General features: G+C 27.8%; 2 protein-coding genes across 4 annotated transcripts; both read right to left on the bottom strand.

Annotated features, from left to right (window-relative positions):
- Positions 1–174: 174 nt before the first annotated feature.
- fs(2)ltoPP43 (female sterile (2) ltoPP43) lies at positions 175–3374 on the bottom strand. 2 transcript variants are annotated; one of them, XM_011061504.2, is made up of 3 exons: positions 3051–3374; positions 1680–1958; positions 175–1029 (listed from the first exon to the last, which is right to left on the bottom strand). In XM_011061504.2, exons 1-3 carry the CDS (start codon positions 3201–3203, stop codon positions 565–567), a joined length of 897 nt encoding a protein of 298 aa, XP_011059806.2. In that variant the 5' UTR covers positions 3204–3374; the 3' UTR covers positions 175–564. The 2 variants fall into 2 exon arrangements, with proteins under 2 accessions (XP_011059806.2, XP_011059807.2); XM_011061505.2 differs by having other exon boundaries at positions 175–1026; positions 3051–3372.
- A 2901-nt stretch (positions 3375–6275) lies between these two features.
- LOC147906831 (uncharacterized) lies at positions 6276–14805 on the bottom strand. 2 transcript variants are annotated; one of them, XM_087415316.1, is made up of 7 exons: positions 14714–14805; positions 12766–12927; positions 9481–9733; positions 9256–9324; positions 7779–7865; positions 6781–6825; positions 6276–6532 (listed from the first exon to the last, which is right to left on the bottom strand). In XM_087415316.1, the coding sequence occupies exons 1-7, from the start codon at positions 14800–14802 to the stop codon at positions 6485–6487; spliced, it is 753 nt and encodes a 250-aa protein (XP_087271442.1). In that variant the 5' UTR covers positions 14803–14805; the 3' UTR covers positions 6276–6484. The 2 variants fall into 2 exon arrangements, with proteins under 2 accessions (XP_087271442.1, XP_087271441.1); XM_087415315.1 differs by lacking the exon at positions 6276–6532 and having other exon boundaries at positions 6544–6825.
- Between the last annotated feature and the right edge of the window lie 4096 nt (positions 14806–18901).

Raw genomic sequence — 18901 nt, 5'->3', positions numbered from 1 at the left:
CTCTAGGCTTACTTCTTTTTGCTGTTCTTATTTTGATAGACGGATTTTACACGCGAGATATATATCTATAGAGAAAAGTCTGTAATAAATATATATAAACATACAAATAAAACTTTATGCCATTTACAATTCACTTTTTTTTTGCAAAGAAAAACACAAAGGGAAACTAAAATGTAAGCTAAAAGGAATGTTTATTGGGAAATACATATTCAACAAGATATTTGATATATAAATTATCTAGAAATATGCGAAGGTACACGTTAACGATCATTCAACAGAATTCAGTCACATGCATTACATTAAATTAGTGCATATTATAAAAGCTACTATACATGGAATCAGCAAATGTAAAAGCACATAAATTTTTAAACGATTAAACATTTAATAATATTGTTATGTAAAAATATACATGTATTATTTCACTGTATAGATTATATTATACATTTAGATACTTTATATAAAGTAGTCTTTAATATGCATTATCCAATGTAGTGCGACTGACCGAATTCACCATGAATTCACTTCTGTTTTATTCCTAGTTTGAAATATTTTCAGATTACATAACTACATGTCTTCATCATTTATAGACAATGTATGGAATTTCTCTTCCGTTCTTTCGTCATCTGATGTTTCTTCATTACAAGATATTTCGTCTTCTATTTCTTCCTTATCTGACATGCTTTTGTCCAACCAATCGCTGTGTGAACTACTGCTCTCTTCGTTTCTTCTCTTGCGAATATGTCCATAATTATCTATAATTCTTCTAAATTCATCACATTCGTTTTCGTCGCCGGAAATATCGAGATAATCACTGAATGATGATTCAGATGTACGATCAGGATCCGTATCGGGATAATCATTTTTCCAATTTGATTCTGCATTAGAATCCGAAGATTCATCATCTTGTTCAAACTCTGCTGAGTCTGAGTAATCTGGTCGTCGTACCAATATATTATCTTCATCATTTTCAAACCATAGGTCGTTAGAAGTTTGTGCACAATACAAATCGTATACATAATTGTTAAGCTGCTGAAATATATATCTTATATTATATATCTGTTCATACATTTTATATACATATAAATTTTACTTAGTTCAAATAATGATTCTATTCTTAATTTACGTCATACACACATTGTAAAAAATGATTTATATATATATAATTTTTCTGTTTATTTCTATTTCCTATCTACTTTTCTATTTAAAGGACTATTTTATTTTTGTTGTCTCTTATTTATCTGCATTCATTTTTAACATATGAAGTACTTTTCTTTATTACAATATAAAATGGCTGCCAAAGTTAATAAATAATTTTATTGTATTGCTGAAATAAAGAACAAATAAAGATCTAAAGCCGGTTCTTCTTTGAAAAAAATTCTGATGCAATAAGTTGAAATAAAACAAACTACTTATTTCACTCCAATTTATTGTACCAGTGTATACTAATTGCTTCAAGAATAAATAGAAGTACTTAATATATTGTAGTATTTAAAACATTGTATTCTTAAGTTAAATATAATTAAGAATTTTATTAATTTATAACATAATCTGAAAAACACAAATTGATAAAAAACGATAACAAAATTATATTTGCTAGTTTGAAACTTTTAACCATTGCATATCGTAAATACTGTGAGCGAATTTTTTTACACAAAAAAATTTTGATTGTCACGACTTGCCTCTGAAACATTTAAATCCTTCACTTGTTCTTCTATTGTCTGATGATGAACACTAAAGAGGTCTTCCACATCTATGAGTACCATATTCATATCCTTAAACTCTGGATCATTCGACGTATCCAGTGATTGGTAATCGGTAACTTTGTATCTGTCATCTATCCATTTAGGTATTTTTCCAGAAATATTTGCTGGATAATCACTATCAGATACTCTCTTGACACCAGCTTTGAGATTTTCTATGTCCAGAAATTTACCCACATGCTTCGTGACATTTTCGGTCTAAAATATTCAATATATCTTTTAAATTCTTCAATAAACCTGTTTTTTTTCTTTTTCTTCCTTTTTTGCTGATATAAATTTCTTAAGAGTCGACAGACTAGAACTCTAGATTTAAAATAAATTTTTATAATGAGCCTAAATTCAATTTTATATATCTAAAATTTTATGACAGGATAGTATTTTTATAATAATAACAACAACAGTAGTATAATAATAATAATAGTAACAATAGTAATAATAATGTATATATATATAATCATATATACATATATTAATATAATACATTTATTATGTACAATATAATTATGTATTTTTATTATGCTTAAAGTTATAATTATAATAATTATTATAATACGACAAGAGAGACTTTAATGATCTCTGTCAAAGATAAATTTCTTTATGCTGAAATTATAATTAAAGTATATTAAGAAAGTTACTGTAATTACAATATTCATAATCAGGAAAATCATCTAAAAGCGCATTCACAGCATATTTTTTTAAAAGAGAGAAATAAAAATTTATATTCTAATATCTTATTTAATCTGCATTATAGCTGAGTAAATTATTTTATTATGTTTTATTAAAAATTAAAAATTGCAAAACCGATTCTGTACTCGCCTTTGTAGCTTCATAAACAAAGAAACTGAAAAAGGACGCAATGTTATTTCTAGGAAATAAAATAATAATATGAAGACATGTATCAAGATCCTATCATAAGAAACGGATCACTTTATTTATTATAACATTTTTAAAAGCAAAATTACGAAATTTTACTTTTTAATAGGCATCGTAGGTTCGTAAAATATAAGTAAATAAAAGAAGTTTCATGGCAGTGTTTCTTCTATGCGACAACATATGTATCTAGATTGCAAATGAGATGAATCTATGAATCAATTGACTCGTTTCTGCCGACCCTTAAGTAAATTCTAGAACGATCTTTTTAAGATCAATTTCACAATTAACTGCAAATAAATCAACCTAACCTAAAAGTTAATCTATTCTTTGCCAGTGAAGTACATTTTCAGAAGAAAATTTGCAATCAAATTGCAATTAATCGCATTAACAAATATATATAAATCATCAGATTCTCACCGGATCTGTGAGGGTGCCAGCAAACTGAACAACGGTTTCTACAGGTGAGGCGTCTGAAAAGGAGACCTCAGTTTTTGAGCGTTTACACGCAATTACTAATGCGTCCAGTGGAGAATCGGTATTCTTGCGTTTTACACGTAAAATTGCAGCCATTTTCAACGTGAAATGTAACGTCGAGTCACAATAATCCACATTAATCTATGAACAATGCAATTTAAAGTAAAAACTTTCGTAAACGTTCGTAATCTTCTCGGACTTGAGATGGCTTGCTTATGCTTTGCTTTAACCTAACCTAACCTTCGTTATAGTTTAAACACAATAGGCACAGATAATAGGCACTGGGAACAGGGAATAACGAACTGTCCAATCAAAGCTCTGGGATATAATGTCGATCTTAAGGCTTAAACGCAATGCGAAGGAATAGTGATAGCAATAGGAATAACACGATTTCAACTTATCAGAAATCAGATACACTGGAATATACACTTTCTGATAGGTTGAAATCGTGTTATTCCTATTGTTATCGCTATTCCTTCGCATTGTGTTTGAGGCTTTACGCACCAGAGCTCTGATTGGATGGTTTGTTATTCCCTGTTGCCTGTGCCTATTGCGTTTAAGCCTTAAGCCTTGTCGCGTTGCTCGAATCCCCCAAAATTATTACACTTAAAAGGAGATAAATATATGTACGGATATAGGAACAAAAGAAAGCAAAAATACTGAGTGTAAAAAGTACAAATAGAAAGAAACCTGAACCTGCTATGCCAGCTTTTTTCCTGTTACCGTCGAAATCATCTAAAATCACTAGATTTATAAAGTACCTCAATTAATTTTTCAGAAATGTTGCATCAAAATGACAGTAATGTACATGATACACGATATCAAGCAAGGTAGTTAGAAGTTCATCTTTTAAACTTACATGTCCCTTTGTGCACTTTCATGCACTAAACTTCCATAACAAAACTTCTACAACAAATAAATCCATATTAAACTAAAGAATACATAAATTAAGTATTTGTATATATTATTTGTTTATAAGTAAACTAATTACAGTTAAAAAACATCGATTTACATACTTCACGGTTTCATTTTCTCAAATAAAGTACGTATATACGAATGCATAAATTTGAAATGGTCGCATTTTGCGTCAAAATAGATGAGAGTTTGCGATACTTTATAAATCTAGTGACATAAAAATTGCCCGTACACTACCGCCAGTACATTCATTTTTGGTTTGAGAACTACTTGACTACGTACATTTTCAGATCTGTCGATAAAATCGTATCGTCAAAAATGGATGTGGTTCGTGTCTGTAATACATTCACAGAATAATTCATATACATTCATATTTTTTGTTTTTATTCTTAATCAATACAATAAAATTCAGAAAAGGACTAATGAGAGTCAAACACAGATGTAAGAGCGAATATTTAGGAAATGCAGATAATAATCAGATATTACGAAACATTCCACAAAATAAATAGAGATGGTTATTAATATGAGTATCATCTGATTATCTATTAATGTGATTATTATCTGATTATCATTTGCGTTTCCTAAATCTTCGCTCTTTACTCACTTTGTAGTCATTCTCAGCGAATACAGCAGCAAAAAAATCTTCCATTGAGAGCAAGTCACTTACAAATTGGCAGAGATGAAACAATCAATACACTAAATAAATTTAAATCTATCATTATTACATCACTTAGTCAAGACTTAAAACATCAAATAATAAATCGTAAAAAATCATTTTCATCTCTAGTTAATTCATATTAGTTAAAAATGTTTTAATATTTATTTCATCGCTTTCTTATCTTTATTAAATGTTCTCTTATTATAATAATGCAAGCCAATAACAGCACTGTCTTAATGACGATAAAACTTTAATATTATATCATAAAAGCAGAACTCGAATGCATTTTGTCAAAATTTCATTTTTTTAATTAGATACGACATAGTGTTCAAAAATATACGAAAGACTCATAATAGCTACTCCGAAATGTTCAGAAAGCAATTTTTCGTTTATATGCTGAAAAAACATAGACATTTCGAAATATGCGAAAGTATGTTATGTTTTTTAACTTATAGAGACGAACAAAAAGCATTTGTCTAAAATTTTTAGCAATTGTTTAGCAATTATATTCAATATTTCACATCTTACTGGTTGGCATATTGTTATTTTCCATAAAATGCGTCTTTTTCTTGCGGAGTTTCTTTCTTTCTTTCTCATTTTTTGTTTCTTTCTTTCTTTCTCAAAATTATAAAGGACAAAATTTGAAATCCTGCTCCTCAAATATAGATATGCATATATGAGATCGTATTTAATAAATTTTGATTTTTGTCGATTTAAATAATTTTGTCAAAAAAAAAGCTTTATATTCTTTTAACAATGTTATCGCAAATACATGAATTTAATTAAAAATATATGAATATAAAGATTCGAGGTAAGTCAAATAGGTATGTATATGTAGCGGAATTAATGATTAAAATTTCTGAAAAAAACTGAAAAATAGGAAATAGTTAAATTTTTAACATGTTATAAATTATTCAGTATAAAAATAATTCTTTAAAATATCACTATTCTCGGATTTGGATCATCTCGAGCGGTCAGTACCCGAACATTTTTGTACCTATACATATAAAAAATTATGATAATGCATGTATTTTATTATTATTGAAATAAGAAATGATCGTTAAATTTTGTGTATAAAATGAGTTTTCAAAATTCCTTTCTAGTACGATTACGACCTTTATCGGTTTTATCATTTTGTTATTTCAATTAAAAAAAACTTATTTTGTGACACACACGCCGCTGACAACAGTAATGACTGATCGAACTTTTTAGAAAATGCGAGCGCGCTCACTCACATTCGCGGTGCACTGTTATACATATTAAAATATATTTTTTTATACTCGAATTTTAATATTGTATTATATTAAAGATGCGATAAAAATGGTAACTGTAATTAACATCCTGTCAAATAACTATTATAATAAGCGGTCTAGAAGATTTGGAATTCACACCCTTCTGTAAATAAACTATTGGAATTTTACGGATAGTTTAACTTTTCTTGCGGATAGATCTTATGAATTTTACGTGGCATCAGTATTAAGTTCGCTTTCGATTATAAAGATTATTCTTCTTTGTATTGGATGCTAACCAGCGTATCACAAGGTAAATTTGTTTAATTTTATTATGTAAATTTTAATAAATTTCATAATCACAAGTTATCAATTAAAAGTAAATACAATTTATTTATTGTTAATATTTCATTCCGTTTATCGGTATTACAGTAATGATTGGTTTGATAAAATTTGTGTTACCATACATATATTTTCAACGCTTTCATATAATCCCGCATTTTTAATTTTTTGATTATGCTACGTAATAATATCATTTTTATTATATTTTGAACGGCATTTATAATTGTATCTTGTTAAATAGCATCTTGTTTAATTGTCTCATCAATAGTTCTCCAATTAAACTGAAAAATATTAAATAAATCCTTATAATGTAATAAATAATATAATACTTATAATATAGATCTCCTTCTAGTTGTAAAATCTCGAATCTTGTCATAAGAACCGGAAATTCTTTCTGATTGTTATGACGAAATTTTGATTTAAATAAAATGTATTTAATTATATATGCGCGAGCGTCTTGTTCATATCAAACCATAATTAAACAAAATTTTTCATGCATTACTGCGAGAATAGAAGGTCTGTTACATACCACCGTCCTAAGAATTATTGTAACGGACAAAACTGTAGAATACATCTGAAAGAAAGTACACTATCATTATATTTATTGAAAATAGATTTGTTAACCTTTTCGCTCAGAAAGCGGAATATCCATCAGAATATCACCATTGATCGGGACTCCACGCCAAAAATATATACGTGAATAGTCTTGGACGGATTTAAAATTATGTTTTACGCCTGAACAATGTCATCTTAACATTTAAAAAAAAAAAGAACTATTCCCAAAACAAAATGATTATAATTTCTTCGTAAACCGTTTTTTAATTATCCCCTTTATGCCAGTGGCATTATAGACATCAATATACTACCACTACTAATTATATTTAAATATATATTATTTGACAAAATTGGTTACGTTTGGCTGTATATTGTACAAGATGATTTGGCGTAACTCTTATTATAAGGGACATTATAAAATAATTTGTTCGCGAATAGCCAGCATTCGTCTATACGGATCGCTTCGTGGATGTCAGACATAGCTGGCGTTAGGAGCGAAAAGATTAAATTCAAAAGAATTAATTGTTAAGAAAATCTAGAATATGTTTTATTTTATATGTACGTATACATAAAATGGAGCAATTATATGTATATATAAAGTGAAGTAGTAATTCTATTCTTAAAATGTTTTCGCTGTTTTTAGAGATATGAAATGATATACTTATTGAAGTTGTGTAGCATCAAGAGAATATAATATACTACTAACGGTTTATCTATGGATGCAGCCGCTTCGAAGATTTCAAGATCACCTCCATTTCTTAAAATGGAATACAATGCAACTTTAATAAATATATTATTACATATTTAAAAATAGCGGAAATATTCTGAGAGGATAGAGTTACTGTCTCTCTCTATACACATACATATATATATATATATATATATATATATATATATATATACATACATATGTATATATGTATATACGTTTATTAGATATCTTTATATTTTTATTTAAAATAGGACATATACCCAGCAGATAAAACTATATCCAAAGCAGAAATGTCCCAAGCCAAATTTTACCTTTGTCTGTTTTATTTGCAATATAAACTGCAAAACCTAATTGAAATAAATAATTTAATAAGCGTTAAATATATACTACTATTCTTGACAGTTCGGACACGCATAAATTTTATCAAATAGATGAGTAAATTTTAAACATTATTTGAAAACATCAATTATGATACTTTGTCGCAAATATAGCAAACAGCAACCCTTTCCTATTCCTTACATTTATTGATATATTGTTACTTTTAACTTCAATATGTGTCAAAATCAATCCATTTATTAGTTTTAAAGTAAAATGTTCATATTAATGTATGTTCTTTGTAAATAATAAATTAAATTTCAGTCAAAATTTATTATCAAATTTAATACATTTTTAAGAGTTAAGTTATTTAACTCCCTCCGCGCGGGATGTGACCTTGTCGTGATGCGGGGACTCACCCTGGGCTGTCTCCGAGCTTGGGGCCGCCTTAGGCACTTGGCGGAGGGGGGATCGGATGTCGATCTGGAGTGCTGACCTATGCGGGCTCCCCTCGATAATCAGGACAGTGGGCGAAGATTCCATGCATGGTATTCCATAGAGAGAGGAACTTTGTCTCCGTGGACTAGGGAGGAAGGACAGTGGTGGTTAGCTTCTACTTCCCCCCTCCCCCCAATTTTGCGAACAATAGGTATGACGAGGGTTTTCGGGCATTGGAGGCCGACTGCCAGGATAAGCCGGTGTTGGGGGACTTCAATGTCCGAACACCATAACTCGGTGAAAAAAATTATACAGAGATCTATAAAAAAAACAAATTAAAGGTAAAAATTCATTCTTTCGAAAACTGTAAACTCCATTTGTGCGCAATTTTTAATTGGCGCCACGGAATTTCGCAAAGTTCATGAAAATTTTAAGAGTTTATGCATCTTTATTTATGTTTATGTAACTTTATGAAATATTAGTAGTACCATTTTTTAAAGTACCGATCTAAAAAGTAGAGATTTTAAGCTTTAAAATACTTTTTTAAAAATCTCGATACAACGATTTGTCACTGAATTGTTGTTATTCGAAAATATTAAAAATTTGTGAAAAAACTTAGAGAGTGGCCAGGTTTTTTTACGTGTGAGTGTATACAGTCGATAGTAAAATTGATAGTATAATAATAAAAGTATGATATTATAATAATAAAATCGTATTAATGGTACGAAATAACTTTCAAAAATTCGCTTTTGTTGAATATAAAATAAAAAATAATTGTTAAAACTTTTTCTAGCTTATCCTTTGTGGCGTTAGAATGTGTGTACAAGTACTTTAAAATATATATTATAAAAGAATAACACAATTATTATGTCTCAATTTTGTACATAATCATTCGATGAAATTTATGTAGGTGTCCGAATTTTGAGTGCTAGTAAAATTACACATAAAATAGTACTTAAATACAACTTTGTTGTAATTATTTACCTGTTTACGTAAGTCCTCATCGAGATTATAATTGGACAATTTGTAAAGAATTGCGACTGTTTCATTTATCTGAAATTATATTAACGTAAAATGAAAATTTGTAGTAAAACTGTAAACTTTGCATTTATTTCGCCATTTCAAACAAAATTTGGACATAATGTAATTTCATTGTTGCTTGTATTATTATTCTAATTGTAAATAATTATTAATCTACTGTAACTATACCTTATAGTAAACAGTTTGATATATGTAATTTAATGTGCAAAATAAAATGCTTTGCAAAACGAAAGAAAAATATATATTTAAATTCAAAATAATTTTATAAAATGTCCATATAATACGCTGTTCAATCAATTGATATATTGATATATAGAAAAATGAAACGTCACTAAAGTACCATATCATTTGTATTAACATTTGTATTTTGAAAACTATGTTTAATTTGCGTGATATATGGCATAATTGTAAATGGACGTGCCTGTAAATAAATTGTAATTGTTATAATTAATCAAACTGTGGGACATATACGAGAGACATATATATGAGAAGTACCAAGCAAAATATATTTTTAATGTACAATTCGATACAAGCTATAGTGTTACAACTTGCAATTCACAATGTGTGATTATTTCACATAACTGAAATTAATTATTCTTGTATACATATGTATATACATATATAAGGTATCTCGTTTTAACTGCTGCATCAAATTATTTAGAAACAATATGGAAAAATGTATAGATAAAAGTAAAACGATTTCGAGGGGGACATATTTTTTTAAATACTTTTGAACATATTTTTGTTATAATTGCTTTTTTTTAGGTGAAGGGGCAACTAAAAGATGTTAGTGTACAATTTAAGGATGTATTAGATCATAGTTAAATGTACAATTTAATGATGACGCACAATCCTTGCAAACAAAACTAAATTTGAAAGTATGTTTAATATTTCCATTTTCAAATAAAATATATACATATGAAAGTTATATGAATAAGATTATGTTTTTTTTAATAGCACATTTTTGTAGTTTATTTATTTTAACCGTTATTAGTTTTATTGTTAAAAATTAAAATTTTTTTAATGATAAAGGAATTTACATTTTATAAGTACTTTAAATATTCACATAAAATAATTTATGCAAAGTTTCATTGCGATTCACTGATAGTTACTTACTGATAGTTACTTACTAATAAGTTACTGAGTAAAAGTAACTTAGTTACAAAAAGAACAAATAAATATTTTGTTTATGTACTGGACAACTAGTCCATCGTAATGTAACTCTACATACATAATCATAAATACATAATGTACTTATATTAAAAAATTGATTTTTTATCATTCATTCTATATATCTATATCCATCACTTTTGTTGTATTATATTCAAACGTGATTTTTTTTTTTTGGTGGAAGAATATATCACACAAAAAGCTATTAACATGACTAATTCTAACATTTCCTCACCAATTTATTACACTGTATAAATATCATTTATAAATATTAATTATTGTTATTTACTAGAATACATAATCAGCGAAATAATTGTCAATGTAATCTGTATGTTCAAATAATCTGTTCACAAAAATGTATACGTTAGTGGAATTATTCATAATTAATACAAAATACATTTTATTAATAATTGAAAAATAAAATTAATTTTCAACTTCTTTAATGAATCATTGTAATGTATTCATTACATCAAAGTTAATTAGTAATTAATATAATACATTTCAAATAAATTAATATAAAATAATCAATTATTCAATATATAATATATTATAGGAAATGTGACAACACAAACTATAGAACTCATAGCCTTTAAACGGTCCAGCTGGATCTTAATACTTTTATGATTCTTGTGTGAATTTATATACTACGTATGTAGTCCCCAGAAACGCGTCAAAATGATTTTTCGGTCTTGAAGCACTAATTCTACTAAGCTATTGTAGTAATATCACGAGTTATTAGGTGTTGGAATTAATTCGTAGCGTTTTACAAGTGATGGGAAGTACTTTCATTAATGTATTTTTTAATGCTCACGTGAAATAAATAACATTCTTTCATTAAAAAACGCTACGAATTAATTCCAACACCTAATAAATTGACTAACAATTTAACAAATTTAACAATTTTTTATGCTTATTCGCATCTTCGAACCGATTTTAATATATTATTCAACATTATTAAGATCGTTTCGAAGATGCAAATAAGCATAAATAATTTAACTCGTGATATTACTGCGGTAGCTTAGTAGAGTTAGCTTTTATATGAAGCAAATATTATTACGATGTAACAGCTGGAGCATCATATTAGACAAAGAAATGATAAAGAAAATCTCAGTTTCGAAACTTTTTTGTCCTCAACATTGAGACTCTACTTTGCAGATACGTATTAATCCGTATTTTTTAATCCTGGAAAAGGATTTTCCAAAGAGTAAGAGAGAAAAAAGTAATTGTTATACAAAAATTATATGTGTTTCGATAATTTAGACTATAGAATTCACTTCCTTCTTAAGGGACCCACTCTCCCTCTGCTTAAGTGCAAAATATTTTTCTACATTATGAATCATGATCGTGTTTATTTATTTGCAATTTGTTGAATAATTTGTTAAAATTATTTATTTTATTTTTTCTATTTTATCATATTCTAGCTAAGCTTTCTTCTTATATTATTTTTATTTTGAAAGCAGAGCATATGTGTCTTTAAGGTAGAGAATTTTTATTATAAAACAAATAATATATATGTATTTTAAAGGAGAGAATTTGTGATTAAAAGCAGAGAATTTGTCTGCTTTACTCCACTTGGAAAAAAACAAAAATTTAAACATATGTATGTATTATCAAGTTTATTTGATAATAGTTTTTTAAAGAAGGACAAGCGATGATTAAAAAACTTGTAGAAAGTTACTTAGGGTCATGACCTTGATAATACATCAAGGTTATCGAAATTGACAAAAGATCGCCCATTTACTATAAAGTTTTATCAAAAAAATACGTAGGTACAATGAATAATTTTGTTAAACAAACAAATATATGTTTTCTTTACACCTGATTTATCTCATTATTCTATTCATAAAAGTATTAGAATATTACGATTATCAGAAATTAATAGTTTACGAGATATTTAATGTGTCATGTCAATTATATATGCGAGAAAAATGTACCTATAATATATCATAAATTATTAAATTTTTACAATAATTTCTGACTTAAAACTTGTACATGTAGAATGGTTATAGAGAAATCATATTGCGTAAAAAATCATATAATTCTATTTTAAAAAACTCAAATAAACATCTTTTTCATTGCCTTTCTCATAGTACCTCTATCTAGAAAAAAATAACGTGATTACAATAGGCTCCTCTCGAAACAATTGCACTTTTATAAAAAATATTTTTTATACTTTTTAAAATATGTTGATGTGAATGTTAATTTGAGACATTCTGTATACATATATATATATTGGCGTGCACATGTGTGTACATAATAATAATTTTATTAAGTAATTATTACATTATAATCCATATATATTGAATGTGATCTTTAGCTCCTGTTATCCGCTGATGCACAAAGATGGATCTATTGTGTCTTCTGTAATCTGCACTGTTTCCGGACAGGTCAGAACAGAGTACATGTAAGAGATCATTGACTCGATGAAATCTAGAGCTTGTGTATCTAAAATGAGTAAAAAAGACTTAGTGTCTTTCATTAATATTATGACGTATGCATTATGTATAAGCATATTCTAATTGCGTTAATAAATAATAAAAAGTCATACTAAATTAGAATTTTTTAATTTTTTTTTCATGTTTTAATATAATATTTTATATATGGAGTAGACTTTCAAAGTATGTTTTCTCCAAAATTTATAATTTAGTTTCAGTTTTAATTTATAATTTGTTTCCAGAAAATGAAAACAAAAGCCATTAGAAAAATACGCGTTTTACAGAAAATAACAATTTGTCAGTCAGTAAGCTAGGAAATGTTAAACAAAATTGTTAAACAATTGATAAACACATTAAACAAATTTATTCGGTTAAAATGGTCTTTACGTTTTAAGATTTAAAAAAAATCGATTCTTTTTGCTTTCTTTGAATCCTTATATCCCACAAAAACGTTTTTTGGGAGAAACAAAAATTGTCCAGGATATCTAAAGATAAAATGACGTCATGTTTGGGGTCGCTTGGTGAATTGAAATAGACCGTATCAACCAATTGCTAATCATTATTTATGTTCAACCTTTTGAAACCATTCTAGAACATTTCTCTCTAATAGAGCAAAGTTTCATTCATACCTGAGCGTCACTTTCGTTTCTAACGGAAAATGAAAAGGTTTCGTCTACGCGTGGTAGAGATTACTAAAGCCATCTATTGAAAAAATAATGGATTTCTTTTTACTACACCTAATATATAAATTAAATTAACTATGTTTTAATATCTGGACGTATAATATATGTCTGGTCATTGGGACGTTTACTTTAACATTTATTTTTATAGGAAAAGTGTAAATTTCGAATTCCAATCACTTTTTGCAAAAATTATATCTAATATTTCCTCAACCAACAAATGCGCAAAGATCGCTGAAACTCTTTAATAGTGAATTCCAAATATGACATTACGTCATTTTGTCATAATTCAATTTGAAAATTTGAAGTTATATTGTATATGCTTATCCCATCATAAGCGTTAATGCATCAAAAAAGAATCGCGGGGACATTTAGGAAGTTCGTAAAAATTTCACAGTAGAAACGAGTTTTATACAGTTGTGCTTCCGGGACCAAATAATAGCATACGCTCCAATCACAAAGATAAAACTTTTATACGGAACTTTTATAATTTTATTTTTTGAAACGCATTTACGTCTTTTGATGAAGTGCTTTGGATATGGAAGTCTGTTCTATTGCTGAGGCATAGCATCTGATTCAATCGTATCGTAACTACATGTCGACATGTGGTGCAGCTCTCTCTTACTGCCAAGGACGGAAAGTTACTTTTGCCATTAGTTTTATCGTTACTTTTTCATGACGATTTTATCGTTACTTTTTATGTTACAATTTTACTTTTATTGTTACTTTTTTGTGACGACATGTTTATGTCAAAATCAAGTTCATTGAAGATCAAAATTTTGATAGTATGTTTATTACTCAACATTACTTCCTTCACACAATGTTTTTTAAAGACATCTTTTACAAATATTTAATGATGAAAAGTAGTAATTAATTATTTATTTTAAGTAATTGTTGTTTAGTATATTTTTAAGACTCAAAATAAGTATTACATATGCATGTTGTGTACAGACAATACAGACAACATACAATACATATGTCGTCATGGTCAGTGATGGAGATTGCCCTTTTTTATATATTACCAAAAGGTCTTTAAGTGTTTCACATTGTAAACATTTTGACGCACAATGTCAATAAAAATAGCTTACAAAATGTGTACACATGTATAATACTAACCCAAAGAGAGCTGCAGAAATCAAAGCACTTAACATAGTGATGTATACCGGGTAAATATCCAGAAATGTTAACGTCAAATGCCAAATCATAGTTATGTAGTAAGGAAAATAATAAAAAGACAAAATATTAATATATGCTAATTCACAAAAAACGTATACAATCAATCCGATTATTATACGAATTATCCAGTTACGTAGTCTTTGGTATTCCTTTGGTGCTCCGAGAGCTTGCAACGTGTCGTCTACTATAGCAAGTTTACGTAAGCACATTTTCAAATCCTTCAAAAAAAATCATATTAATCGATTATGCGACACAGAATAAAATTATTTTAATTTTATATTTGAGTAAAAATTGTTGTTGCAATGTGTACAGGAAATGTGACAGATAAAGAGTTATATTATAATAATGAAAAGCATTAAAATTGATTATTAAAAAAATTAATTGTTTTAAAAAAAAATTTTTTTTAATTTAATTTAATTCATTACAAAACTCTATGAAAAAGATTACATGTTAACAAAGTAATAAACATAAAATATGATACAATATACTACTATAGTAGCTTGAAAATAGTTAGACATCAGCAAATTTCCTGTTACATAGCAACAAAAACTAGAACTAAGACAATGATGCAATGAGTGGTAAAGCAATAGTTAAAATCATGTACATATGCACGCACACACACAGGCGCAAGCACCTACACATATATACAGTTACAGTCTCTCTTTAATACTGTGAGTGGCGCAATGAAACACGAGACAGCAGAACGAAAGCAGGGAAACAAAGAGGGAGAGGTTTTTTATATAGGAACAGAATTAAAATATTTGACTGAGGAGAAAGCAAAACGAAACATAATGGAATGATAACCTTGGTGATAAGGGGATTAAAAGTAAATAGAATGAAATTCAGAGTTTAACTGAAAAAGGTGTTGAATAATATAGAGAATATAGAGGAGATATAGAGAAGCAAAAAAAAAGAAAAAACGAGAAACAATACAGATGTAGAATAAAATATTGCTACATACTAAAACAGCCAGATCTCTGATAATACACAGATATATGGTCGTATTTACGAACGTATTAAGAGAAGCGGAGGCAAGAATTTTGTATATGCTGTACATGATACAGGAGTTATTGATTAAGAGCCGAAACGTAGACAACATCCCGTAATCGTAAAATAACGAAATAACGAATAATTGAGAAGAGAGAAGTTTTTAAAAGCAGGAAAGAATAAAGGCGAATAAAGAAGATGTGGGATAAAGAAAACGTAGACGGGCGTAAGCAGCCCGACACTTGACAGGCACGTATGACTCGAATATCCATGAAGAATCAACATGGACACCAAGAATCTTTATAAAGGAGGAGCGTGGTCTTGGAACGAAATTAAGAGAAATATCGAAAGATTGAATATGGGATAATAATATTGAGAAACCAACAATTAACAAGGATGATTTAGAGGAATTTAGATGCAGTGAATTATTAGTAAACCATTCGACAATAAATTTTAGATTTTTATTTAAAGTAGAACAGATTGCAAAAGCATCAAATGGGTGAAAGAATTTGTAAAGAATTACGTCGTCTGCATACATGAAGAGCTCAGAGGATAGAGAAACATTAGACAAATCAGATAAAAATATTAAAAAGTAAAATTCCGTGAATGGAATCCTGAGGTACTCCAGAAAAAACGGCACGAGAAGAAGAAAAAAGAAGAAAAGAATTATATTTGAGGACTTTTTTGCTGCGTGCGATTTGTAAGAAATGAGCAGATTAGCGAGAGAGCCGAATGAGAGAGACTGCATAGCTTAAGTTTAAAAGTAGATCATGGTTAATAGTAAAGGCTTTTATAAAAACGTTTTATCATTTGGTATTTGCCTGTAATTGTGAATTAAGACTCTTTTAATGCTCTCAATTAAAAATATTATTAAACAAGAAAAAGTAATACTAAAAGATCAAGTATTATTATATTGAGACCAGGAATACATTTTAAAATTTGTTACCTTAAAACGACTGAAGCAAGTGAGAATTAATGTAATGTTTAACAACGGACAGAAATCGTTCATGTTTATGTAGATTTTTTGTTTCAAATTCAAGATGTATCTTGGATAGTAAAAGAAGTATATAAGAGAGCTCCATTTGGCCAAAGCATATAGGTAAGAAAGATATATCCTAGGATGTCCACAAGGATATTCGATTATGTACAAATCGCAAAACGATCCAATGATCAATAATGGCGCCAGCGCTCTTTCTAGCGTCTCTACCATAGTTTCCGAGTCGTCGACTAGAATTTTAACTGAATTAGTTCTTGCTGCACGAGGCACAATCACGTTTTAATATTTTATACAAGATTTTCAGAAATAGTTTTCGCAGTTCCTCTAAGAACTTTGTGGAACTACACTGTAGATATGTACACTGGGAGGTAACGTACGTAAATGCCGTTTAATCAACAAGTATTGGACAACAGACTATTGGACATACAGATAATCTAGATTAGATTGCTTTTCTTTTCACGGAATTTTTATTTATAGATACGTAGATTGAGGTCACTAGATATGGATCACTCATCTTCACTGAAAGAATAATTCATATTTCATATTTTATATTTTTATAAACGTTACATTATGAATTTTATTTCATTTCGGTGTTTTATACGTTTTAATGTTGATTAAATTACGTAATGACAATTATTCACAATTAGACTCCATGTATTATACTTATTGGGAATTAATTTACCAAATGTTTTATCTTTTTGAGATAATTTTTTCATCTAAACATGATAACACACTTTTTTCATTAAATCTATTGCTACTTACTCCTGTAAAAGCCATAAGGCAATCTTATGATATTACACTTTCTATAAATTTTTTATATATCCTACTTTATATCTCACGTTTTGTTAGTTAACGATATTAATAAAATGTACTATTGCTAATAAATAAAAAAATAATTGACACTTGAAAAAGACAAAGCAAATGCTAAAGAATCTTGTGATATGCATTATTTGATATATAAAAAATACTATAATTATTTAAATATAATGTATGATCTCGAACTAGTGCCTGATCCGCATTTAATGCTTTTACTCTATTATTACAAGGTACGAATAATTCTAACATTTGGTCTTTGTACTAAGTACAAACGTGCTTAATGGATGTTTTTTACTTACATGGCTTCTAACGATACATGGCGACTTAAGTTAAAGCTGACAATTTTAATAAAATATTTAATGTATTGAAGATATGTGAAATTATAATGCTCTTTGTAATGTAAAGATAAGTACAATTATTCTTATAATGATAATATAATTTATTAATGTAAACATTATAAATATGGTATTTATTTTCGTAAAGTAAAAGGTTTAAACTAAATATGCTGCAACTGTGTAAAATTTGATTTCGGTTAATTGTTTTGCCTTCTCTTTTTTATAATTCACTGTAATAATTTAGACATATTATTATAACAAACACGCACATGATATCATAGGAACCGTCTTACATCCTATATCTATACATATGGATGAATTGTCAAATGATAGAAAAGAAGCTAATATATAAAGATATGATGAACTTATTACGAAGATATAATGAACTTATTATGAGATATAATTAAATTACATTTTATGTAATGTAAATTAATGAAAGATGAAATGAATAATATAAATATAAAGGAAAATCGCCGATACTATTATAGGTTTTCTAAAGCGACACCTTCTTATTTCTCAGAAATTAACTACTGCACTCTTTATTTAATATTACTAACCAAAACATGATTTGTTAACCGTTTAATTAATTAAAAAATTGTAAAGGCATAGTTCGTATATTTTTGACTTGTTTTTATACAAAATCAGCTAAAAACGAATTCTATGGATACGAAAATAAAATTCTTACGATTTTCTTTTGCAAATAATGTAAATAATAGTGATTGTATTATTAATAATATTACATCGTTTGAAATTATAATTTCCTAAATTATTTTTATTTATGTTATTTTTTCTCTCTTAGTTTTTTTAATACGATTTAATAAATATAAAATCAGAGTGCAATGTAAACCGGCACATCTGTCTGTTAAACATGAGTTAACTTAATTTTCGTAATGTTGCTTTATAATGCCAAATAACTATTCCGGAACAATGGTACATATAGCATTTAGGAAACTATCGCGATGCATATTTACATCTGGCATAACAGCATAAAGT

This window comes from Acromyrmex echinatior, chromosome 17 (assembly GCF_024713525.1).
Source record: "Acromyrmex echinatior isolate Ae372 chromosome 17, ASM2471352v2, whole genome shotgun sequence".
In the NCBI taxonomy this organism is placed as follows: domain Eukaryota; kingdom Metazoa; phylum Arthropoda; class Insecta; order Hymenoptera; family Formicidae; genus Acromyrmex; species Acromyrmex echinatior.
Note: the sequence above shows the minus strand (reverse complement) of the source record. Positions and strands in the feature narration are given on the sequence as shown.